At 36.0% G+C, this 27,986-nt stretch overlaps 1 protein-coding gene across 7 annotated transcripts; it reads right to left on the bottom strand.

The window, feature by feature from the left end:
• Window positions 1-142: 142 nt before the first annotated feature.
• On the bottom strand, window positions 143-27,986 carry GPR155 (G protein-coupled receptor 155). Of its 7 annotated transcripts, none has more exons than XR_001920569.2 (17): window positions 27,899-27,986; window positions 22,451-22,956; window positions 18,682-19,081; window positions 17,224-17,389; window positions 15,823-15,978; window positions 14,660-14,743; window positions 13,232-13,352; window positions 11,846-11,930; window positions 11,674-11,764; window positions 10,313-10,586; window positions 9,607-9,711; window positions 7,752-7,885; window positions 6,100-6,195; window positions 5,070-5,134; window positions 4,256-4,393; window positions 1,587-2,172; window positions 143-336 (listed from the first exon to the last, which is right to left on the bottom strand). XR_001920569.2 is itself a non-coding variant. In XM_018071870.2 (17 exons), exons 2-16 carry the CDS (start codon window positions 22,908-22,910, stop codon window positions 1,619-1,621), a joined length of 2,403 nt encoding a protein of 800 aa, XP_017927359.1. In that variant the 5' UTR covers window positions 22,911-22,956; window positions 27,899-27,986; the 3' UTR covers window positions 143-336; window positions 1,587-1,618. The 7 variants fall into 7 exon arrangements, 6 of the variants coding, with proteins under 6 accessions (XP_017927359.1, XP_017927354.1, XP_017927358.1 ...); XM_018071870.2 differs by having other exon boundaries at window positions 1,587-1,646; XM_018071865.3 differs by having other exon boundaries at window positions 143-2,172.

The raw sequence follows: 27,986 nt of genomic DNA, 5'->3' as shown, positions 1-27,986 counted from the left end.
TATGAAGGGTGGATTTAAGAAATACCAGAACTGAAACCCAAGAGCCACTTTAACAAATCTCTCAGAAAAATACATTTGTCATAAACCTTGACATGCACATATAACCCTCTCACATCTCACAAAACAACACAGCTCCAAACTCTGAAATCAAGTAATAGATTTATTGACAAATTACAGTATTTAGAAGCCAGACATACTCACAGCTTCTGCTCTTAAGTCACATATATCTAATTATTCCAAAATATTTGATGCAGTTGTCTTCAGCAGTTATTATGGAAATACACTACTGTTTTCCTTTGTGGACACAGCCTGATACAAATGTCAATTATTTTGTTGCTGGAAAACATTAAAATATGTCAGTTTCCATAGCATACATACGCAGTAGAATGCAGTTATGTTTCTGTGCACACTGCAAAAGTGCAATAAGAATGACAGTAAAAGGAATTATTTTTTCAGTGTAAGTCCTGCATGGAGTTATAGCAACCATAAAACAACTGCTACTTGAACAGGAGCTTATGCTGCTAAAATAATTTTTAATTCTTAATACAAAGTGGATGCAAAATTAGATAGAATAAAAACCTGTGTACTAAAAAAAAAGAAAAAAAAGAAGGGAAAGACTTTTAAAAACAAGGATGAGAGGAGTTATTCATATGCTTGAGCAAATTATTTTTTTTTTAATACCTGGATTCCTTTCCCTCACTATATAAAATTTTTGTATAGACATATAAATGCTGTTCTTGCAGTTTTAAAAGGGCAGCACAATGGTTATCAGATATAACACTTGGTCTTTAACTTTTTTAAAATACTGCAGAAGACACATAGGTTCTCAGATTCTGCCTTCAGTGCACAGGAATCTGAGTGACACTATTTAGATATTGTAGAAGGATACCTGAGGTTTATTAGAAACCTGTGTTAGGCAACCAACTAAAATTTAGGATCTTTAGCTACTCTAAACCCCAATTTGGATGTTCAGTTAGGATTCTTTATATAATAGATTTTAAAAAATCATTGTATTTAATTTAAAAAGTTCCATGATTTGAAAAAGAATTTTGTCTTGACTTACACATGTCTCCAAGGCTTCCATAAAATCCTTATTTGAGGCTGGCACTTCTGAATTAAACTGTAAAGGCTAATTTCAGAATGTAAAAATCTACTCTTGACAAAGCTGTTGCTACCACCATAAGGCAAAATTTCAGAACAAATTGTTTATTCCATGATGTAATTTCCTAATTTGGAAGAGTGCTGCATATTTTTATGATTTTGAGATTTGGTAGGTTTGTACAAAACCATTATTTATTCCACTTGGTATTTCCTCAGCTTTAATCCTCTGACATTGGGAACATTGTCACAACAATTCCACTTTTATAAATGGAGGATTTTATCTTTAAGGGAGAAAAAACCCACCTGATCTGAGGTGTAAAGAGCTATAAAAAGTTCCTGGTGTTAGACAAGAGCAGAGTAGTCAAAACTGGGGTATGATTGAAGAAATCCTACTTCTATGAAGTCAGGGGGAAGCCTGACTGTAAACAGGCATCAATATTTCATCACACTAAAATATGGAAAACAGTCAGCAACATGAAAAATACCTTTTATGGGGTTTTTCTTCCTCATTGTGGCATCAGTCACTAAAGCTGCTGTTATAATGCCTATAAAATACAACAGTGACACATATAATTTTACTATTTGTTCTGCTCAGAATGGAAAAAATGCTCTAAATCCAGAGCATCTGGTTTCGTTTAGTTGCATTCTGGTTGGAATGCTCACCAAATATCACTTGCTACCATTTCCTTCAAAATAGACACAAAAATAACCACATCTCTCAGTCTTACAAGAGAGAATAGCACAGTTCCCTGAGAGCCCTGAGAAAGGAATACTTCCAGTTCCAGTGGTGAAGGCAGAGGGTGGTCACATTCACCCCTAACTACCTGTCCCTTGCCTACATGCTCAGGTCAATGGCTCTCAACTGCAACTGATCTCTTAGGAATGAAGCGGTAGTACAAGTATTCATCCCGAAATTCAAATTCATTTGTAATGTGCTGGACGACACCTCCTTTCATCAGTCTGTCCCCGTACATCACAGCTTCGCCACGGTCGGAGGCAAGGCCAACTTGAATGAGCCAGTTCACCAGGTCACAGCCAAAGAAGATGCCAGTGGAGATCTTTGCACCACACCTGTATGTCAAAGGAATGATTCACCCACATGTTCTGTAAATCTGGTATCACCACTGCACGATGGGGAAAGGCAAGGAAAAATAGCAGGAAACAAGGAAAGATATCATGATAGTTAAGAGCACGTTAGAAGAGAATTTGCAAGTCTTGTATATTAGGGACATGCCAATGTTCCCTACCATTTCCTACAGACATTTCAACGAGAAGCAATATGGACATACAAAGTTGTTTTACACTTGTGCAAATAAACTTCAGTGGGCATAAGTAGCAATTTTCCTAAAAACTCACACAATGTAATTTTATTTCTTGTGTACTTTACTTCCCACGTACTTATTACCATGACCATTCTACAACAAAATATCTGATCTGAGAGCAGCATGCCCCCAGCAACAGGGACTCAAGTCTGAACTTTAATTCCTTTTTATAATTTATGGACAGCTTTAAACAGACACTAACTGTTTACGTACATTGTAAACAAAAACCATTTACAACTTGCATATCCTGTTAAGTATTTACCACACGGGCAGTACTAAGAATAAACAAAACCTTTACAACAAGAATAATTTTCTTCTACATATTTATGAGGCCATGCCACTAGCATCTACCTAGTTGCAGTAAAAATGTAATGCAAAAATTTAGCTGCAGGAATTAATGTTTCTGGTTATCTAAAATCTACGCTATGGAAACCAAGCCCAGGGTTTCTGAAGGCGATTAAGAGCTACAAGACAGCATAAACCAAACTTTTTTCCCCTGTTTGATTTTTTTTTTAAGTTAAAAGCAGCACTAACACAGAGCAAGTGTTAACATCTACTAGCAGAGACGCAAAAATTAAAATAAATTAAAATCCATAGTTATAAGGTCTCAGTTATGTTACTTTTAAATCAAAGAGGATAGGATCAAGACAGATGAATATTTAAAATGAGAAGATAAATGCTTTGTTTTAATTCACATGGATAAATAAGACATGAAACAAGTTCTGCACAAACATATTACAACAATGAAGCAACAAATATCATATTTTCATGTATTCTCAGGTGGATGTATGATTAATAAAAACCACAAAACCCAACTTAATGAACAGCCCAAAGCCCAAGAAACCACAACAGCAGAAGAGGCACAGGAAACACAGATGTAAAACCTGTTCTATTTCACAACAGATGTTTTCTGATACATCTTTCTTATGGAACATAACTGACTTCTGAGGTGACTGAGCAAAATCTTGATGCTGTCTAAAACAGTTCTGCAATGTGGTTTTGGACTATCTGACCATTAAAAGACCACCCCATCCTGCCAAACTAGTCCTCCTTAAAAGTTTACATGATATGAAAAGTCGAAGTGTCCTACTAGAACAATTCTTCATGTCTCCATTTATTATATTTAAATAAAGGCAGAATCTTTTTCTTATTCCTGCTGCTTCTGTCTGCATTTTTTTTCTCATCCACCTACACATACCTGAAGACATAATCCTTGATTCAGGTATCATAATTTGCTTCTGAAAGCTCTGCTGATCACTAAATTCAAGTTTAGGCCTCATTAGAGGTATGAACAAAAGAAATTTTATGAACGCAAAAGCTGTAAAAGCACTAAAATCACTATAATCTCACATACTGAGTGGCCTCTGAGTACACACTAAAATCAGTTGCAACAGTTTTGTGTCCTGTAAAAACTACTTATTTGTAAACATTCAATCACACACACATGGACAGCTTCTTCATCTCAAAATAAAACAAATGAAGGGTCTCAAGTCTGACAAAACTTAGACACATTAACTATTACAAGTATTATGATATACATTTTTTCAGAACTATTTTATCTCCTGAACTCCAGTTAAATGCAAAAACTGGTGCAATTCCTTAACGATATAAAACTTTTTGTAATTTATTGAAACTCTAGATGGGATGTGATAACTTGCACCTCAGTGTTTCAGTGTGAGACCAGAAACATTTTTCTCTTAAATTTTTAAACCTTGGGGATTGAATAACTATGCCACAACAGGAATTGCCCACAGATTAAACTGCATTTCATTATTTTTAAAAGGTGATTTATGACCTTTGTAACAGGTTATATGTGCAGGGAAGAACCTTACCTTCTGCCTCTGACAATGCTTTTGACACAGTGATCTCTATGATAACGAACAAACTGTTGACAGGTCATCCTGATTTCCTCAGGTACAGAAGGGTCTGTATGCCCTGCTGCTTCTCTTCCACCCCAGAAAAATGCAAGCCTAAAAAAAATAAAAATAAATTAAAACCAGCAAAACTACCAGGGCTGTTTTTTTTGGAACAGGAAATAACAGAATGGAACTCCTAGGAAGGTTACCACAACTGTTTTACTCTTGGTGTCCAATACTTTACATGTAATCTTCCTAATATACTTGTATGGCTTTTGAACACCGAGAAATGTTATTCTAGGCTCAGGCAGAAGGAAAGTCAGAGTAGTTGGGAGCCAGCTTTAGCTGCTGCATTCACATGGCAGCCAGTGAGCTCTAAGTTAAAGATGGCTTTGTACAACTTACTCCTCCACAGTGAAAGTGCCCATCCACACAAAATATGTGCATAAGGTTATGAATACGGGACTTTCAAACAGCAATAATATAATCTGATTCAGCATCCATATCCAACTTTTAATTTATCAGCAGAAATTATTTCTGAAGATCCATCATTTGGCAAAAATTTTGTCTCTAGGGAACCCTCAGGATTTTTGTCTTCAAAGGTGTCATTAGGACAGTAGTAAAACCTCATGCACAGTAAACTGCAATTACCTCCCCATAAGTGGGAGAGAAAAGAAATTTGCAAGACTGAACAAATAGGAAATGGAATGCTACAGCACTGAATACTCAATACCCTTTAAAAATGACTATCAGTCATAATTCAGTTTATAAGTGTAAAGATTCTATTTACCTTCGCTTGCACGGTAGAATGATCAAATGCTTATCTAAGCCAAAAATACCGAAGCAAATGAAGCCCTGGAGGAAAAAAAAATATAGAAAAAGCAGCATTAAGCAAAAACTTTGGTTTCTACAAACAGAAATTAAGTGTTGAAAACTCAGTGCCAAACATACATGTAAAGTATTCTCTAGATAGCATTCAAAATGCATTTTGTTTCTGCTTTGATTTTTCATTTGGACCTTAAAAAGACAGATTAATACATAACAGTCCACCAAATAAACCCTTCAAGAAACAGCTGGGTAAAAGTCATGTTGTGACATGACACTTGACACTTTGGGATAACTGGCTATCCTTATACAGCCAGTTATTAAATCTGTCTTTGTTAATGTCAAGAAAAGAAGATATTTACTGTAATTCAAGTGCTAGAATGCTCTCTACTTAATTCATTTTTCTGTACAGTTTTTATACGAAACTACTATCATTTGATACCGCAGTGCATCCTGTAGGCACACCTGCCCATGGATCTGTAAAACATTCCTCTAGTATGTATTAACACTGCCTCGTTTCCACCTTCACATGTAACAAAGCTACCACGTATAAGTTTGTGCTGAAATAGGCCATGTGCAGCCAGAACAATCATCTCTATGTCAGCTCTTAGCTAAAGGTGCTGTCACTGAATGTAGGGATAGTAACTTAAGGCTTATAGCCAAAGTATCCATGTAGTCATCTTGCAACTGTTATACCAGTGTAACTCCACAAAAGGGACACTGGCGAAGCTTTCTGATACAAATTGGGCAAAATTCCTACTTGGTTTCCATAAGCATTTGATATTCAGTTGTCATTTGTACCTTTGGAAGTGTTCACGGTCAGAGAAGACATGCATTATGAAAGAAAGCTATTAAAGCAAAAGGAAAAGCTTGACAAAACACAAGGAGTTGGTGACTTCGGCACTGTTTCAAAACTTCAACTTACAGTGCTTGTAACAGCATCTGTTGCAACATCCATCAACAAAGTAATTTTCAGAACAAACATTGTTAAGTACCTGACCAAAATTAAACACAGCACAGAAGAACTGCAATTCCACATACAGCCTCCCGGGCTCTTGGTTGAACAGCCACCACAAACAACTGGAGAGATTCTGTAAAGAAAATAAAAAAACAATAACAAAAACCATAAACCTAATCTGATTGTTAAAAATCAAATGCATTTCTTATTCTTCACATGCTAATAGATTCTTACACAATTTTCATGGTCTCTATTTAACGAATGATTCAGATAAAGACAAATCACAGGCAATAAACACGTTAAAACATTTGAGTTAAGCTTAAAAGCTAGGTGGGAGGGGAAGGCTTGGTTGTTTTAAACATAGTACTGCAAAAAAAAAGTACACATACCAGTGTAGAGGTCCTGCCTCTTTACATGTTTACAAAAGGAACTTGCTTTAAGCATACTTAGGTATTCAAAGACAGCCAATATTAGCCCTGACAGATTTGCACTGTTTGTCTTTAGGCCTATTTAGCTGAAACCAGTGCTTTGTACATATTTCCTGCATAGTTAAGATTAGGTTAAGCTGAAGCACATACCACTTCAGCTATTTTAGATGCCTGGTAGAAGGAAAAAAACTCTCCGAAGTTAACCCATTTGTGTGTAAAGGCTAATTAATGTAACTTTATTTCACTATGAAATAAAATTATTTCATAGTGTCTATGTAATCATCCAGATACAACTAAAATATAGGCTAACATTTGCTAGATTTCTCAAATATAGAAGATGTAAAAAAAAAAATACTAGCATAAAACATTTGATAGAGGAAATTTGAGAGAGGGAAACCTTCCATTTTGTAATTTAACAGAACCTGAAAAGCAACAGTAGTAGGCATTAAACCCACACAGTTGTGCTGCACTGTCCTGTTTCACAACACTGCGTATTTATGCCACACTATTTCCCATTTCAAATAAAAATACTCCCCCAACTGCAATCCACAAGAAACTCAACTTTGAGCATTACATTCAAACACAGAGAGTTGTTTCTCATCTTTTCAGAGCTAAAAATTCAAATTATATCCCCAATGCATTACATTCTCGTATTTCCTACTTCTAGGTGGAGGTAGATGCAATCACAGCTGGGATTGCATCAGTAATGAGGAGTGGTACCACTAACTTAGCTACATTGTCTCCAAACCACCACTAAAAGCAACAAAATTGCATTTTCCCATTTAAAATAATCTTAAAATTATTCTTCATTACTAAAACACCTCAGAGAAATCCCAGTTTCACTATAAACGTGACCAGATGGTCCAATTTTTGTAGTCTCCTTCAGAAGTACAGTTCAGTTTATATTTTTAATTATTGTCTAGGGAAGAAGACTTAACTCTTGAGAAAAATGGGAAGAGGGGCGCTAATGATGAATTAATTACCAAATTATATCTTTCCAATTTTTTTCCCTTTAGGGTTCTCTGGTGTGGCTTGCTCACTATCATCATGAGTCTTAACTTGCCTTTAATTTATGATCTGGCACAGAAAAATTAATTTTATGACATCCTTCTTCCAGTAAGGGACCAAAATAGAGCCTCTATTTTATTTAATGAATTGTTACATAAGTAAACGGAAGATTTTTACTGGGCTGTCTACACAGCTTTCCTAAAAATCATTCTACCTCAATGAGTTAAACAACATGGGGAGAAAAAATATTTACAGCAAACAGGCCAACAACAAGAAGTAAGCACAGTAGCACATGTCTGGCCAGCTGTTTGTCTCCAGTCTGTAGCATCTGTTCTTCCTGAGCCAATACACACGTCTGAGCACTGCAATGACTCACACACTGATCCACTGAAAAACAAATCAGAAATTTTTGATTAGGCCTCTGTCTTGTGAACTCCATGAGCAAACTTGTTAATGTCACTTGCTGAGTCAAATTACCCTGTAAGCATCTATACTGAAGTGACACATGCAAAATTTAATGTTGGCTTTGACAATAATCTGTTCAGACATCTACTCAAATGAAACAGTAATTTACATGTGCTACTAAAATGAAGGAACTTTTTGCAACAGAATTCTTCTTTCAAAGATTTAACTCAAACTGATGTTATGGTTAATATTTGGAAAACATTACTAGAAATAATGAAACATGCCTCTTCCCCCATTTCTCCAGTTTTTAAATTTTAAATCAATTTCTGAAAAAAAATCAAATATACAGTCAGCTCTAATGTTTTTACTCTGCATCTCTGTGTTGTTGAGCTCTAGATCAGATGCACAATCAACCACACTTATTTCAGGTCTGTGAATGTATTTTTAACATATTATATCAGAACACCGTCATAATTCTATTAATCAAAAGAGCCAAACACAAAGCAAATGGATGCTTGTCTCCCAGCTACAGAGTTCTAAGTAATTCTGAGTATCTTCCTCTAGATGGCAGTGAAAAACTTCCTGATAAGGGCATACCTAAGAATTTTCACCAGATACCTGTCACAGCAGTTTAGTGGGATAGTAAAAGAATTAGTAATTACTGCAGCCAAAGTTACACGAGTGTATGCATTACAATTTGTTTTTACTGATTATAGTTTTGAAGTGTTCACTCAGGAGGTTGAAATAATTTCCACTCAATCATAAGGTATTTTTTGCCTTATCTTTCAGGATAAGAAAATTAAACTGGCCTTCCTCTATCATTGAAGACATTCTTATGATTCTTGTTTAAATTACTTAGTAGATAAAATAGTTGGCAAAATAGGTAGAAACCTAGAATTTTGTGAGAGGAGATATAACTGTAGTATCCTTCAGTGTGAAATATTTAGAGTTGTTGAAAATTATGTTGCATGTAAACAAAACATAAGGATACGAACTGTCTTGTTAAGAATGCAAAAATACAAGAAAAAGAAATAGAAAAAAGAGCAAGGCTGTACTGCTGCTAGCTTTGATTACTGGAAGTGATGCAAAATGAGAATGTGCTGGGCAGGCAGTTTTCCATTAGGTGCTGAACAGTCAGTTTAATCCATTTTTTTCTATTTTAGTGAATCCTAAGGCCGTCAATTTTCACCATCTCTCTCTCTTAGACATGAACAGTACAGCACCATGGACATTTAATCTAATTTGCAATAAGCACTAGATCCCTCTAGATCTCATTCAGTGATCAAAACACAACAAAGTCTTTTTTAAAAGATGTAAGATGTGAATATGAGAATGTAAAAGAGCATGTTTATGTTAAAAGCTTGATGCAAAGTAGGGTTATGCATTCAACTTCCCAGCATCCAAACAAGACAATGACGGAGAGGTAAAGTCTGAATGCTTAGAATGACATGTTAAAGTAGCTTAGTGTTAAAAAATAACATCTGAAACAACTGTCTCTCTTGAGCACTGAAAGATTACAAACAACTACCAGCAGAAGAGAACAAACACCTAAAATATTGCCTAATAATTGAATTCAATATGAAATATAAGGTATCCAGGTAGAGTTGAGAGCACAACAGTTCCAACAGTTTCTTTGTGAAAACAACACATAAATGTTGAGGAAGAGCTTGTAGTATTAAAACAAGAAGATACTACTGCTTTACCTGTCTCTATTGGAGGAACCTTGCATTCAACAGCATTTGACACCGCTTTGCTCTCTTTAGCACAGGATAATTCACCATTTGTTGCTTGACAAGAACAGCAACCTACTAAGGATATACAGTAATAGGATAGTTAGTTTCCAAGTATAACAATATATTCTATGTAGTTTTAAATATTATGCTCAAAAAATAACCCAAAAGGAGAAGACAGGGTTAATTTTTCCAATTTGCTGAGAGGGTTAACAGGTTACAATATTAATATATAGGAAGTGTTTAATGTTATACTACCACCATGGAAGTAACATAAGTACTTTTAGCTAGAGGCAAAAAATAATGGAAAGTGATCAAAAAGGCTACACACAAAAAAGAAGGATTAGAAACACATCGAGTGCTTCTGCTGGCATATAATTCTTTTGCAGAGAGGGTTTAGTGAGTAAACAATCTCAGATGCCTAGTGGACTGTACTTATCATAGCCTTATCAAGATACTACTACTTACATAAAAACCATACACATGCTTTTTTTCTTGTCCACTTCCCAACTCTTACAATAAAACTTTCCTTAGAAACATAAAGCTAAATCCTTGGGCAGTTATATCTAGATTTTCTTCTGTCCTAGTGTAACACCTGAAGGTGTAAACTGTCCTTACCAGGTCAGAATTAAATTTGGAATATTATTTTACAGTACCCCAAGCCATTTATTGTTTTTACCCCTTTCTGCTGATGTCTGTGCAGAAGACCCTGGAGAAGGCTGTGCAGAAGACTCTGGAGAAGGCTCTGCAGAAGACCCTGGAGAAGGCTGAGGCACAGAGGCTGAAATGTGTTTCTGCTCACTCCCTCCCACTTCAACCTCCTCCACTTGGCTTCGTGGTGAATATGGGTTCAACACCTCATAGCTTGACTCCTGCCTATTTCTGTTCATGCACATAAGCGAAATGCCTGACATCAATATACTGATGAACAGGATCACTGCTGTGGTAATTATCTGTTAAGAAAGCAAAGAAAACACACTTAAAGACATGAAAATAGTGGCATATATCTGCCTTTCTAACTCTGGTAATTTTCTGAATATACATACAAATGCATCTGAATAAGACTAAGTTTTCTGTATTAACTGCTCTTGCACCTTGTGACACTGAAAGAGCAATCAGTACATGAGACTAATTTTCTTTACAGCTTTTTTTTTTTAGTGTGGACCCCTCTTTCCCATGCAATTCAATAACCTCCCCTCATCATTGTCACCTTTCCTCTGAGGATCAGTAGCCTCCAAGTTAAGTTCTGCTCAGGTACCTTTTAATTCCAAAGAGGAACTGTGCTCTAATGTCCATGCTTTTGTCCATGGGGAGCACCCTATTAATTAACCTTTCCTTCTAATCATCTGCCACTGATACCCAAAGTCCACTCTAAGGCTATTTAATACTTGTGAAAGTGCAACATGAATAATACTAAGTGACTCATTGACTTCCTATCCATAAGAAAGACAGAGACAAAATGTGACAAGTATCTGTGCTAGTACATTTTACATCCTCTGATAAGAGGAACCATTGGTAGTTCAGGCTCAGGGCCTTTCAACCCATGATTGTGCAGAGACACCTCCCCCAGTGCAAGCAGTTACTGCTACACAGGTAAAGTAGATCCTATCTACTTTAGGTTACAGACCAGAAGCCATTAATTAGCTATTGGATAATAACAATTTTAGATAATTATCAAGCGAGACTACAAATTAGTCACCAGGAAAAGGGCTCTGCAATTCACTACCACTCCTAAGCCTTTTCTTTGGGAAGCCTACTCCCCCTTGTTCTTAGTCATAGCTGACTAAACATGAAGTTCCTTGTTCAAACAAGTTTTCCTAATGGTTCATTACAGAAATACATTTTTGTATCGATCTATAAGCATTTTACAACGATATGTTTATTTTGGTAATATATATATATATAATATAATATATATATGATATATAATAATATACTTCGCCAGAAAGGTACTTGCATTAGAAGCAGAGAACACAATTTCTCACTAATGTACTGGATATGGCAGAAGTCTGAAGTGATGAGCACAGAATATGTTCATACCTGGTATTTTCCATAGAAAAAGGCAGAGTCAATACTAGTGTTGTTACGTTCACCAACAATTAGTAAGACTCCCACCAGAACTGTTGGGATTCTGAAAGAGCAAAGTAGGAAGTATGTAACATATTTGGCATGCTCCCACTAATTCTGCAGGGAAGCATTTGAATTAACTTACCCCCATCCAGCTATGATGATAAACCCAATGGGAATCTTTACTGTTTCTCTCTTCTTCAACAGAAACAAAGAGAAAGATAGAAAACCTAAAAAAACAAACAAAAATCCACCGAAACAAAACCAAAAGAAATGCCTTGTTTATTATTAAAAATGGAATCAATAAGTACAGAGTCTAGAAGCTGTAAGATGTGACCTGCTCAATAACTCAAGATATTCCTCTCAGACATTTCAATAGTCCACAATTGTTTTTCTAGCTGTATTCTGAGAAAGTAAATTAGAAATACCCATTGTCTTAAAAAATCATGTTAATAGTGAAACACTGAAGAAATTTCAGGACATTTTATATTTAACATCCACTTCTAAATATTAAGAAAGGTTAACAAGAATATAAAAGATGTCATAAGAACATTTAAGACACAAGTAACTAATTTCTTAAGGTACCGACAGCAGTTGTTCTATTCTGACGCTCTTAAGTAACCAACAAATAATGTTGTATTCTATTATAACATTTCTTTAAAAACTGACTAGTCCTTCGTAAAGCCAATGATAAATTTAACAAAAAAGTTTTACATATTTTTACATACATAACTATACATGGGAGTATCTTCTGGAACTGCCTATTCTATTCACAACTCAGCAGATCAGCAACATTCTCATGCTGAAGTAAAGTTAGTATTTATGTTACACCTTACCAAGCATGAGTTACCTATTTCAGCTAAACACCACAGGAATTAAACCCTTAGACTTCTAGACTCAGGAAAAGTACAAAAACTCTTTTGAATATCCAAAGTATTTTTTAAATCATATATGTAAGGTTCTCTGAGCTTCTTGATGCATCTTTCAATTCTGTCTTATTTCAATCTCTCCTTAATCATATACACACATATTGTTTTTAGAAATTACAATTGCCAGGGTAAAGAGATGTTAGAGTTACTTTGGTATTTCACTTCATTCTGTACTTTCTACTTTTTGAGGTACCAAGTTTTCAAATCTACTTAATGCTGTATAATTAAAATATTAAACTCTGCAGTAACTAAAAATCACCATTAAGACTTCGACTAGCTGAAGGGCAGCCCACCACATTCACTCTATTTGTAACTGCTTCTGCCTCGAGAGCAGGTTCTTGTCTCCTGTCACACACTAGCCAGGCTGCTGTATCCAGCAAAGACAAACAAGACCTGCCCTAGGTGTAAGCTTCCAACAGCAGAAGCAGTGCCTGACACTTAGCCCTGTGTTGCCAGTGCTGCAGCTTGGCACAACTTAAGTATACATATTTATAGAATTACATACAAGTAAAAGGAATGATTACTCTGAAGAATGTAGCAACATTATTTCAGTACATTAATCTTTTATTACAGCACCTAAGTTCTGCCGAGAAAAAACATACCTGTCCATAGGTAGGTGCTGTAAAGTGAGCTGTAGAGAAATATAAAAACTAGGATCTGCATGGTGATGTCTTGTTCTTTAACAACAAAATTCCATACCACCATTCCAATGCAAGCAATAAACTGGAAAGAAAGGTGAGATGCCATCATTTAAATTGGGAAAGCAGAATGACAAGAAAAACTAAACACAGTGCAATATACTTGCAATAAGCTTCAGAACTCCGACCCCAGATTTACTGGAGTGTGATTTTACAAACTGGATACTTCTCTTCGCAATAAAGCACTGCCACAGTAAATTCAGTGTTGCAGCTCTGTCACTTAACTATGGTACCCTATTTTCAGGAGGGTTTTTTTGAGAGTAATTATATACTTCATATAAACTAGGAGCAAGGCCAATCTGAAAAAACCCTCAGCTTTATATACCTTCATAATAAGTAAAAGCTGATGTTTTTGATAAGTACAAACCATTTATTTGAAATGATTTGCACATGAAACTGAGGTCAACAGATGTTTGTTCTGCAAAGAATTTGAACAGTTTTCATCCAGTGATACAGGATATATGATAATTTTAGTACTGAAGGAATCAAAAAAGATAGGCTGAAATATTATGGAAATAGTAACACGGTAGTTCAATTTTTTTATCATAAAAGCTAACTTTGCTGTTACAGAACAGAAGCACCTGCAGTTCTTTTTTTATGTGACTCCATGATCAAAGCTCAGAGTTTACTATATATATACACATAGAGATTTTTTTTTTAAAAAAGCCAGAACACTTCAGAAAGCACTACCACACAGACGTATTACAAGCACAGGCTGTTCTCACTGAAATTATAGGCAGTTGTGCAGTTGAATTCAAGGGAATAAGGAGCATCTACACTCTGTAGTTCTCTCTCAGATTAAATTACCATTGAAATTAATCCAGAGCCATTTGGCTTTGGCCTTCCCTAGCCACCAGCCATTCATTCCCACACCCCTTCCTTTCACCAGCACTTGCACCTGTCTGATCCCTCAGCAAGCCACTTCAGGGGGATAACCATCACAGGGATTATTCTTCTATTTGGCTCCTTGAATCGGGTCATTATAGAGTCAAACATACGCTGCTGTTCCTGGTACTGCTGACTTCAAATCAGTATAAATTGAACAGAAGTGCACTCAACAGTATTGGGCAGTAACTGAAAATACATTTCAGAAGCCACTCTCCATTCTGATTGCTTATAGTTCTGTTTGAGAACCATAGTACCAGCATTAACTATAATTTTCTTCAAGGGTATATTTTAAGGCACAGAAATTGTTTAGACAAGTCACACATTAGAGTTCCCTGCCCTTCATAGATGGCTATAAAAATATCACTGTAGAAACCAAACTTGTAAAAATGTTTAAAAAGACCTAAACCATCAAACTCACACAACAGCATGCTTCTTACTACTGACCTGAGCAACAAGTAGATTCGTTGTAATCATATGAGGAAGCTGTTTGTATTTCTTACTCAGAAGAACAACAATAAGAGACCAGGTCTGTAACATACAAGAAAAAAAAATAATTTAAGAATAAAACCAAAGCCAAAAGAACAAAGAATATTCTTGCAGACTATGGTGAAGTTAAATACACAACAAATCTTCTGGAAAAGTTTCTTAGCAACATGACTACTCTAGGCAGCTTCACATCAACTGCTGTCAGTCCCTATGCCTCCACAGCTGTAGCCAGGAAAAGCAATGCATCTTTGTGTTCTCATGATGGTGAAATATTCCCAGGAAGCACCAAGAACTTGCCTCTAGTGTACAGAATCCTATTTGTGCCTCAGAATATAAATGACCACAGAGTGACCTGGCAACTTAGAATTTAAGATTCTCACCCATCTCCCCTGAATCTCCCAAAATTATATGAGAGCAAGAGGCAGCATTAATTTCTGGCTTCCCTTCAGGCACAGTTTCAAGACAAGAGGATTTCTTGTCTTGAACAACTGAGACAACAACTTTAGAAAATTTCAACTCCTTCAAACATAAATGTTTTTATTTCAAAAAAGCAAATAGAATAATCACACTATCTGTATTTTTTTTTATAAAGCCAAAACACAATTCACATTGGACTTCTGGATTATCTCACTTTTTAAGAAAAGAATTTCTAGGAAAGGAATTTGATAAGTTAAACCTTTCAGGTTAAACATTTTCATTAATACTCATTAAGATTTCATTAAATAAATATTCAGTGGCATTTCTGGAGCTGAAGTTTGTACACAGCCTTCATTACTGTGATATCCAAGCACCTTATTTGGCTTGATGTAATTAGTCCCTGTGGTGTAAGCTAGTACTGTAATTCCCTCACACCCTGTTATTAAAAATGAAAACAAACCCAAACAAAAAAGAAACTCCCAAGCCCTGCACTAAGAGCTCTAATTCAGCCACCCATCTTTCTCTATAGTTCAGCTTCCCAGCAGACCCACTGCTAAATCAAGATTTTTAACTCCTTCCTTATCTTTCTGCAACAGAATATGATGAGGAAATATGAGTCTTATTGTGATTTAATTTGCTGCTTATGTACTACCACTACCCTGACACAACAGTGTGTTTTTGTATTTCACTTCAGCAGCACCTACCAGAGAAATGAGGCTGACAATACTGATGTCAAAGCTAACGTTTTGGAGTGCAGATGCCAGTGGGTTGGGGTCCATAGATGGAATGGTCAACAGCCACGCAGACACATACATAATGGGTGCAGACACAAAAGTGCTTATCACCATGCCTGAGGTAATCTGCAAAAAGAGTCAAACAAAAACAAGAACAGAGTTAATCAGATCTCGAGCTGAATAATCTCCTTTCAGGAACACAACCACTGGCAAAACTGGACCTTTGAATTAAACATATATAGGCCTTTAACAAATCCGTGACTTGCTTCTATAATAAATTATTTAGAATTTAAGTTAGAAAGTATCCGGCTTATACATGCAGCTAAACAGAACATTTTTACAAGCTTCTGAAATAGCAGGAATAGAGAGTTCCCTACTGCAAATTCTTATAGTTTTTTTATGGGTGTCAAATACACTAGTGATTACAGCCTAGGGGTGAATTTACACTGTCACAATTTACTTTTGGATGCAAATATTCATACCATAAATAAATAACAAAACATATAGTTATGCAAATACTAATATTCACCAATTCATGAAAATAAACCATATATATTTACATTCAAGTGATTTCTAGTTTGGCATCTCATTGTTTTTCTGCTTTCTGGAATTTGCACAGTGATGGAAGTGTGAATTGTCGCTCATACTACAGACCACTGCTTTAAACAGATTTCCTGAGTTTGCAGGGCACAAGATTCTATCTTTCAAGATTTATTTTAAGTATCCTTTCCCCCCCCCCTTATCTTAAAAAAAACAAAACAAAACCCAAACATCTAAACAACCCCAAAACAGAAAACATTAAAAACAATAGAAGTTAACAGAAATGCTTCAATGTCAATTGAAGTGGAAAAAACATCTCTAAAATTTGTATTTTAAGTTGAAAAGGTAGTTGGTACTCTCTACTATACATAAAAAAAGCGTAAAATGCGTTTCTATCACAAGATTTAATTGAAGGGCAACACAACTGGATCAGTTAAAGCATAAGATCTTTCAGCATTGAACTAATACTATTCTTACTGAAGTCAGTAACGTGATTTCTCTTTTTCTAAAAAACAGTATCTCCAAGATTAGGTCTTTGAAAAAAACCCAAAAAAAAACAAACCCAAAACCCAGCAAAGATACAAGTTGTTTATATTTAAAGTTATCCTAATTCTTCCTGCTAGAGTCATCAAAAAAAAAAAGTATGAGGACTTATATATGAACATCTACTATCAAGGCACCTGAGAGATCAGGAAAGATCCAGGGAGTACAAGTAAGTCTAAGATGTCTATACTACAGAAAACCAAATTCTTCAAGCCTACTTAATTAAGTATTTCATCAACAAAGTCAAGCTCAAATTTAGCACATATTTGGAAAAGTCTAACCACATACAATTCCTACTTCCATATTAAATTGACTTGCAAATATCGCGACACCAGGTGCTGCTGGAAAAACTCCATAAAGAAATGCATAGTTTGATAAACTGGTGTGGTTGACCACGCTGTCACTCCTGTCCAAGAGCTCCACCATTTCTCTACAGAGAAATGGCATCATAAGTCTGAAAAGAGAGGGGGAAAAAATTGAAAAAATATTATTCAAGTTATAGCAATAGACTCTTCTTTATTCAGAAAATGAACCAAAAGGAAATTTAAGGTTTGTTTGAATACTACTTATGAAAAGCAAAATACTAACATCATTTTGAATGATTGCCTTTACTGTTACCAAGGCATTTACCAGCTGCTTAAAAATCTTATGTCACAAGTTACACTAAAAAAAAAAAGATAAAAATGACAACAAACTCTGGGATATAAGCAGACACATTCTTTGTATAAACCTTGGATTTAGAAAGGTAAAACATAAAACACCCCTCATTTTTCAACTGTTAAATAGTAGCTATAAGCAGACAGAAGCTGTGGAACTCTGACCACCTTTCTGCAAGCTGTCTGAAATATAACAAGGGCTCAAGCTTAAGTATCCCATTCCAAATGTTTTGGCCAGCAAACCCCCTGCATCAATGCTATTTTGTTCACCTTTAGCAATAGCCTAGACCTCACAGAAACCCACTGTAAGCCTTACACAGGGTCACCAGTAAAGCAAAGTGGTAATATTAAAACCCAATTTTTTTTACATCCTTACAAAATTTGTCATTTACAGATTAGGTCTTTAAGTTTGCTAGTTAGTTGTACTGATATTCAAATGCACCTTCAAAATTTACAACATAAACCTGACCACCAAACAATGATTCCATTATGTTAATTGTACCTCTGTAGGACATAAACTATTTAGTTCACTGCTGAGATATATTCAAGGGAAGATAATGAGTTCTAAATACAACTTGTCATTTATTTATGCTTAAAAGTCAAGCAGTTTAAAAGCATAAGGCAACCATTTTTAAGCTCTTCCAATATAGCAGTTTCAAAGATTTATAGATAAAGCAAGGAAAAACAACTCATTTAGAGATGCATTATTTAAGCCAAATAAAATACAAATACTAATCAAATGTACTTAAAATCACTATTGTCTAAGTATTTATTTAATAAACTTTAATTTAAGCTAGTAATTCCCCAACTACTTCAATTCATGACAGATGGCCTGCAGACAGTCCATGAAGCCACAGGACCCCTAATTTTTTTTTTTTTTCTCTGCAGAGCCTGACAACAGGTTTATAGTCTGCTTAATTTCCCTTAAAATTTCCCTTATAGTATCAAAGAGTTTGGGAAGCACACAAAATACTGAAAGTGAAACATACTATCATTATAATGCTTTTGAGAGAAAAGCCATCTGACCAGAGTATTCAGAGCTTAAAACAGCTAAAGAACAAAATTACAAAAATACATAAATCAAACTTACAGTTTAGCTGTGATGAGAAGGATCAGTGCAACAAACATACCCTTTGTCAGTTTTTTTGTTTGTCCCACCATAGTTAGTCCAAGGTAAAAAAGTGCAGAGCCAGAAAAAGAACTGCCCAGTCCATCAAGGAAGCTTTCAAGGTATTCGGGAATTTTCTGGCCAAGAATAAAGTTTGAGGCAATTCCTATGAAGACCATGAATACAATTGGGTTCTGCAAAACTCGAAGGAGCGCTAGGCCCACTATTTTGATTTTGCTGTGTGGCACAGTGCGATTATCCCTCCACTTCTGGATTTCACAGAAGATAAACCCCAGGGGGTTTAGCATCATAAGAGATATTGGAGCCACTAGGTAAATGTACTGGAGATACTCGGGGTAAGTGGTTTGATATAAAGCTTCAACTAGAAGACAGGAAATGAAGAGTGATGAGTGATAACATTTCAGTACAAAAATACATTAATATTGAAATTAAATACTGCTGTTTGAAAACTAAAGAAAATTATTTCTTTTTCCTTCAGAAATAACTGAAGGATTCATTTTTATTAACAATCAATATAAGATGATGCAGTAAGAGAAGTATGCCACAGTCATCTAATGAACACATTAAAGACAAAACACTAACTATCCAATACTTTTTAATGATTCTACAAATAGTCAACATCTATAGAAAAAGAAAGAAAACAATATAACAATCCTATGTTTCCTTTGAGTCATTCCAAATGCTGGAAAAATTTTGGCTTTATTTTTGACTTGCTTTTCCTCCCCAGGAATGTGACAAGTATGGATAATTAAGTGCACCTTTGGAGGACACAAGTTGCTTCCCATCTTAGAGGAGTTTCACATCTCTGAAATTTAATTAGTTTTCACTGGGTAAGTCAGGTGTGATCATTCTACATTGATTCAATACACAGCAAAGCAACAAGCAAATAAAAAATAGCTTATCACTTAATTATTAGTTCATTCTCTGGGACTACTCAGGACAAGAGTTATTGCTGTAGTTATGGTCCTTCAAGGAACTTTAAATCAAGTGCATTTGTTTTCATTGCTACTACATACTTTTGAGTCAAAGTAGAATTGCTTCTTATTTCAAGTTTGTAGTAACAGCACTTCAAAAATGATGAAAATACTTTGGAAAGATATACAAGATTAAATTCTAGGGTGAATTGAAAACCCCCAATGCTTTAAAAGTACGATGTTGTCTTTCACCTGTCTTATAATGTTACTATATTCAGTAATTTTATTGTCATTATCAATAACATAACTATTAATAGAATCTTTATTATAACATATTAATATATAGTTAATATTACTACTATAAGAATAATTACTATATATACTATATAGATATATAATGTATATTTTATATATATTATATATACTATGAATAATAACATTATTAACCTGTTATTTTTCTGTAAAGGTTTTCCCTCATGACTACGTTTTTCAAAATCCAAAATATTTTTATATTATTTCTTCTGAAACTTCTGAATACTAAATCAGCACTCAGTATGAACAGTCTTCTCTTTAGACTGAATAAACTGACATTCTCAATTAGCTGATATATAACATATACAAGAAAAGGCACTAAAGATGCTTTTCCTCTTACAGGCCATGATCAAAGTACGTATACAAGAACTACCTGGGCTAAACTGCTGAATAAACTGCTGAACAGAACTGCTGAGTGTGTGGTTAGTTACTGCATTTAACAAACCAGTTTTAAGCACTAAACACATTTTGATAAATAAAAACATGTTGGACACTTTTTATGTAAACACATTTTTTTTCTAAAACCTCAAACCTTAGAGTGATGTTTTATACAGATATATCTATTTATACAAATGCAATCCAATACAAGCCACATGTAAGTAGTGCCTGAGTGAAAAATTTAAAAAGCCATTACTTTCTGGCAAAGTGAAACTGCATACTTAATACAATATCTCAAGGTCTATATGTACTTTTACTGATGTATGAAGCCACAATGCATTTTCCAGGGTACAAAAAGTGTAACTAGATCACTGAGCCAGTGGGTGAAAAGAAATAGAAATCACTCCAAACGAATCATTAAGACAGTGAAAATAATCCACAACTTCTACTGCTGATGAAACTTTTTTTTTTATTTAAATAAAGGTGCCCACTTGTTGATCATAACAAAAAATTGAAATCAAAGATTTATTTTTTTTTAAATCAGTTCTCCATGTCTCAGCTGCTCAAAATTACATACAAGTCACACACTAGTCGTCCATGCTTAATACAATTAGTAACATTAAAGTCATGGTAACTGAGCCATCATCCACACAACAGTTCTGCTACACCTGTGCTTTAACAATATAGCGCTAGAGAACAGGTGAAGCTGTTCTGTCAGTTGTATCATCTCACCCAGTAATAAAAAACAAACAAAGCTTTCTATCATAGTACTTTTATCTACATCTGAGGGGCGCTAGCAAACCTCTGTGCCAGCTTTCTTTCACCCCAACATCACTGTCATAGCCATGATAACAGAAAAGTACAGTGACGATCTTTGATAATTTAACCTGCATTTTGATTTTCCTATGTGCAAATCTTTGTTAAACAGCAAAAAACAGCATAGTAAAGAAGTAATAATAAATAATAATAGTAATAGATTAAAGAAATAACATTGGATGAAGACTCAGGAAGTTATTGATTTAAGTGTTCAAACTGCCTTTTAAAATAGTGTTGTTTTAATACACTGATTTGTCAATACTGATTTTTTTTCCCTTACAAATTTCAACTCCTACAGCTTTTTAAAATGTATTTCCATTAAAAGATCAGGTTTTGTTCAAAACACTACCTGTCACCATACATAAAAAGAAGCAAGGCATTCTTTGTTGCCCAAGCATCCTGCAGACGCTTCAGAGAAGTCATTAATAGTAAAAACTTTGCATAGGTGACAGCATGAACTCTAAGAAACAGACAAACCTCAAGGCCTACAGTGTCATTGTTGCAGTAAGTATTCCAGTAAAGCTCTTAATGAACTTAATGGTGTAGATTTTGGCATTATCATACCCAGAAAAATATGACTCATAAATCATGAAATATCTGAAGAAATATGTAGTCTGACAAGAAAGTCAAAATAGAAAGAATGTTTTAACTAAGATACAATGGAAATACATTTAGACAAGTCCAAAATGTATATATAAAAAAACTCAGAAACCCTAATTGGCATTTAAAACACATACCAAGAAACAAAGATACAATCCTCAGCCATATTTGTGACATACTTCTGATTTCTCTTAAGAGGAATAAATTTCAGAAGATACAACTGAGGGAAACACAGCATTTTCAGCTAAAGAAGAAAAAGCTTGCAATTGCATTTGCTACATTTTATACATATCTAGCAAATCTGAAGAGACTAAGAAAGGCTGAAGATTCTCCTGAGCATGCTGCCCTGGGATAAAGAAACTTTCTTTATCCTGCCAGACATAAAGAAACTGCTAACTCCTCAAGTCATCTAAAATATGGGGCTAATTGTTATGTATAATCTGGAATTGCACGGTTAGGCTTCTCTTTTGTAACTGTTTTTTCAATTCTGTAATCAAATGTCTTGCTTTTGGTTTTGCTAGAACAAACTTGCTTTCTTTTTTTGTTCTTAACCTTGCCTAGATGATGACTGATCTCAAAGAGAATTTTGCGAGACACTTCAGAAATGACTTTGATAGCATGGAACTCAGTTCAGAAGTCAATTTCAAATTATGGAAAAAAAAGCAAACATGTCTAGAACAGTGACAATTAAAAGAAGAAAGCATACTTACCTATTGGATATCCCAGTGCAAAGTCATTGCTTTGTGTAGCAAAAATAGGGAACAAACCTGCTTTGCTAAATCGATTCTCAGGATTGGCTACCAACAATGTTAAAATGCAGACTAAAAAAAACACAGCAGCTTTGGCAACTAAAACACTGTACAGGAAGGACCAATTCACATTAGAAAAGTTAAGTACCACCATGTTTTTGAACAGTAATGCTGGGAGTGCAAAGCGGGACACAAAATTTCCCAGTCCTTTGGCCTGAGTTGATGTGATAATGTTGGCTCTTCCAGCTATGTAGCCACAAAGAATTATTCCAAAGCATTCCAACAGGGCCGGGAAAAGCCTGCTTATTGACATAGAAGGAGTACCACTGGTGGTATTGAGTCCAGCTTGTCCAGGCAAAGAAATAGACATATTTGCTGAATATGAGAGGTTCTTTGCAGTGAAGTCTGGATAGCTATCCATTTCCTTTGACCACCTCTTCCAAAAGAAGAGTATGAAATGATCTCATCTGTAAAAGAAACAAAAGTACATTTATTAACTTCCAAAACTGTGTTTTTTGAATATTTATGGTACTAGGCTTGCTAAAAGAAGAGTTTACACTTACAAGTGCATTACAAACAAATAATGAAACAGATCACAAATAGCTAAAGAGAAACAACTCTGAGAAAATCGTTCCATACACATATGATCTTCAGACATCATTCACAACTCCACACAACTGAACAAGACAATTGATAGAAGGCAAAAATCCCAAAAGAAATAAGAGGGTAACACTGAAATATGAAAACTAAACGTAGATTGAGGATTCGAAAAGCAAAAAATCTCTTGGAAGGAAAGGAGACATAACAAGGCCTTTTTTTTTTTGCTGTTATTGTAGGATCTAAACATCATCTGGAATAAATTACAACCATTCAGCATTTTCCAGTCATTGTTTCAGAAAACAGGAATTGCTAAATTCTCAGAGCGTATTTCTCATTTCCAGACCACCATTACAAGCCTAGTTAACTGTAACACTAAAGCATAAGACTCTTTACATTCTCATTAGCAGCCTGTAACCTACACATTCTCTACACATCCCACTCCCCTGTGCTTTCTTATTAAGTACAAGCTTATGCCCTCTTAAATTATTACAGAATAGACAATAGGAATAGCCCTTACAAGAATTGAGCACCAGGCAAGGCAGATAAATTTGACCAAGAATCAAAGCTTCTCCACTCTGGCACAAAAACTGTTGACAAGGTCCTCTCTACCTTCCAGAAAGATTTAGAGATCAAATCATCATCTCACACTTTAAGTTTGTACCTTGCTTTATGCAATTTTGACCTCTCCCAACATTTCAGTTTCACGTGCTAATAACACACTTTCCAGTTAGCAAAGAATCTACATATGACACAGTGGCCAATGATCTAATTCACCACACTAGTGCCTACTCACATTTCTACATACAATTCTCCAGGCCTGTAGCAGTGAAATTTAAGTATGCATTAAGTACTTACGTACAACAGAAATGTCTTGTTACTCCTGTTCCTCACTTGTTAGCAGTGATCCCCTTTGAAAGGGCTGAGCAGGTTTTATATGCCAGCAGACATGTAAAGTCTGCAAATCAGATGAAGAGAGTGGACATTGAACACTACTACTCATCGGTCAATAGCAAGGTCTTGCCAGAAGCAGAAACGGCTTTGGTGATACAGCTCTGCAAACTGTGCAGTCCATCACCTAACTCTAAATGTAAAATTCTGACATGACTAAATCCTGAAGTACTCTGGATAGGAAGTCAAGATAACTTACACACTTTGTAGGGATAGAAACCAAGGTAAACGCGAACTGATTTGCCGTAAGCCATGTAACGTACCAGTGGCAAAGCTAGATTGTCCATTCCCAAACAGTGTTTTGTACAGCACAATCTGTGCAAGTTAGTAACCAGTTTAAGAGTCTTCCCAGTCTCTTTGTATCCTATCCACAAGGAACACAGAACTCATAACAGCCAGGCAAATAAGCAAGTAAATCAAGTCAGCGCAAAGGTGAGATCTTGTATGCTCTATTTCACACCCTGGCATCCAGCACACACATATTCATAGGTAGCATAAACTCTTTGACTCATGACTTTTATCTGTGCCTGAGGCTTTTAGTAAATACTTCTACAATGCTGTTTTAATTCATCTGGACTGAGTAGCTCTATCATCCAAATCTGTCCAGTAACCTTGGTTATCTCTTCTCCCAAGGAAAACAAGTCTCACACCAAGTAGGGTTTATTTTAAAGCATATTTTTCTTATGTTATAGATGATACATTCACTTAGATTTATTTGGACCAAGAGCTCAAAGCATTATCTACTACAGAACAATGGAAAAACTTACAATAAATGAAGAAGACAACAAACCATCTCTTCTAGTAGAAAAACTTAAGGATGTTGTTGGAATTTGCAAGATATCCAAAAGAGAATCAGAGACAGATTTCCAATATTGAATTTTTGAAAGAAATCAGCCACATTTTACACTAGCTGCAAGGTGAAAAGCAGGTTTCTGGCACAGCCCCAAGTCAAATTCTTCAAGCTTACAGAACTGCATAGAGGTAAAGCTCCTGGCAATGCAACATGTTCAACCTACTCGCTGCTCTCTTGAGGGGTTTTTTTCAGCTATAAGATAAAGAAGAAGCTTTTTTAACAAAATGCAACATTTGATCTGTAGTGGAAATGTATTCCAGCTGTATCTATCCCTTTTCATCTCCTGTGCCTCCCTATCCAAGGCTAATGACAAAATTTATTCTTACTCACAAAAGCCACAGATTTTCAGCACCATAGTATCTCCTTACTCTTTTTCTCTCCTGAAAAGTGGTTTGACCTATCCAGGCTTTTTGCTTGCACAGACTGAGCCTATCGATATTGCTACACAAACCCATATTTTTAAACCAAAATTGTGCCTAAATTAAACAGTTCTCTCATTATTTCTCCTCATAGAATTGCTACAAAATATAGAAATGTCCTTGTCCCCATTTCATAATTCTGGACTTAAACAACTATTTAGAAGACTGACTTATGTTGTATCGGTCAATGGTATACACTAAATCCTGTATTTTCCTCACTAGATCAAAACTGACATGGATACACACCCACACATCCTACAACCATCCTTTGTAAAGTGCCACAAATATTCCTGCAGCCTTCTTTCAGACTACCTTCACCTTGAACTTAATTACAAGGGACCCTCTGAAGTCACACAGGTTCAATTTTTGGTGAATCACCTGAGTTTCAAAGAGAGAAACTGCATCACAGTAAAGGCTGCTACTGGCACTCCTCAGAGGGCTTTGGGAGTGAATCACCTCTTCAGCTCCCGAGACATGCACATCCCCAAATCTTCACATTTAACACAGATTATTGCAGAGCAGTATTTTCCAGAAATGCAAGCTCTTGCACAGCATGCTGCTTAACACAGTAAATGTATATCTCAGTGCCTTTTGCTCTACAGGATACAGGCATTTATATAACTGTTGTGAGATTATGCAATGACTAATTGCAGATTTAATATACAGCCTTATTACAGCTCAGGCTTAACTCAGACTAGCATCTCACAAGAGTGAAATTGTCTCCAATCACAGTCCTCAATGAAATCAAAGATAATGATCTTATGCAGAACTGAAACCTGATGTATTCAACACAGAAAAGAATCTGTTCTTATAGTAGATGTAACAAAATAATGACACTAAAATAAGGAAATATAACACAGTTCCAAGGGAAAGCACTTAGCTTTGACTCCGTAGGATATGATTTGTGGTTATCCTTTCAGAGACTGAGGATTGAATCTCTGAACACTCAGCCACAGCTGCATTGTTGGGAACTGCAGGCCAGTACAGACAAAGCTTTTAGGAATAATGCTGCCTTATCTGCTGTCAACTGTGTTAAGCGTAGCTGCTTGCAGCCAGACCATCAACTTGCATTTCTAAGGAAGGACAGTAGAGCCAGCACAAGAGGATGCCTTGTATGAAGACCAACAATACAGACAGAGCAAGGAGTAAGTGCAGTTTACACTTCCCATGAAACAAACTGGAGCATTGACATTTGCCCATTTCTCTTGTAGGTTGTCAGTATTTGTATAGTGTTAAAATTCACCAGACCAGAAACTTAATTTTCCAGCAGCTGTGAGTTAAGCAACATCAGGTTCCTCCAAGTACAGAAATAGAGAAGTTGTCTCCTTTAAAAGTAGGAAAATCCCTTTCATCTTCTTTTTCAATGAAATTCAAAGACAGTATGAGAGAATAGAAGAGATAACCTCAACATACATCCTCCTTTTGGTTTCTCACTCTTAGGCTTTCAATTGATAATCACTCTTAGGATAATGTGGTGACACTGGCAAGGCTGTGCACATTGTTCATAAATTATATCCCACAATATGACCTACTTTAATGCAACTCAGAAACTTTCCTACTTTAATGCAATGTGGAAACATCCCAAGGATGACACATTATTTTACTCAGGAAACTGAAAGTAGAATTGAGGCAGGAAGAGTTACATTTGTGGCAGCTCTAGCACATCATCCTCAGCTCAGATTAAGCATCTTCACAAGCATTTTCAAGTCAAAATTTGTAAGTCAAAGAGGAAGGAACTGTAGGGAGATACAATGATAAAATTAAGTGGGAAGAAGTGATTACTGCAGTTCCTATTCTTTCAAGTTAACCATGATTTTTACTCTTCTCTTTAATGGGCTAAGAAAACAGAGAAAGGGCAATATTGCAACAGCAATTAACCCCAGAAGTGGGCCACCCCTATCTGCAAATCTAGACAATACCGCAAGAAATATCAGACCTTACATGTCTCTGAGTAGCTGTTTTTCAAGATCACGTTTCCTTTTTCATTCTTCTCCTGTGATGCCACAACAAGAAGGCACCTGGCAGCGGAGCAGCGGGGGAAGCCGCGTGTGCTGGAAACCCTCGACGCCGAGGCCTGCCCTGGGTACCACTGGCAGAGCTCACACCGCAACACTTCAAGTTACACCAAATTCTGGCAGTGTGGGAGTTCAGACAAGCCCAAATGAAGCAACAGTTGCCAGCAGCACAGAATATCAACCCAGAAAACAAATGGGAAACACACCTCCCCTTAATTTTCAATTAGGCTCATCTTTGGGCTTGTCAGCATAGATACATACTTGTGAAGCAACAGCATACCTTTTCCAAAAGGCAGGTTATATTTTCTTGCCAGAAACCCTTAAAAAGCAGCTCACTTGCATCACTTGCCAAACTGGGATGCAAAATCCTTTGACCCGCCGAGAGAAAGCCACAACAAAACGAACGCCTCTCGCCTGCCCTTTCCCTGCCCATCACTGCTCTCCTTCTCATGGTCACCTACGAGCACACATCGTTTTCACTCAAAGATAAAAACCCAGCAGCAGTGCCCTGTGCCACAGCTGCCTCAACAGCAAATACAGCCAGAAACCGGCGAAGGACGAGCGGGCAGCTTACCTACTCAGCTTTCGGCAGGCGCCTACGCACAGGAGTGCGCGGGGAGGGTTCGTACTCTGCCAAAGTGAGAACCTCTCTAAGGCCGAGG

This window comes from Manacus vitellinus, unplaced genomic scaffold (assembly GCF_001715985.3).
Source record: "Manacus vitellinus isolate BGI_N305 unplaced genomic scaffold, ASM171598v3 scaffold_20_pilon, whole genome shotgun sequence".
NCBI lineage: Eukaryota > Metazoa > Chordata > Aves > Passeriformes > Pipridae > Manacus > Manacus vitellinus.
The sequence above is the reverse complement of the archived record's forward strand: the minus strand, read 5'-3'. Positions and strand labels throughout refer to the sequence as shown.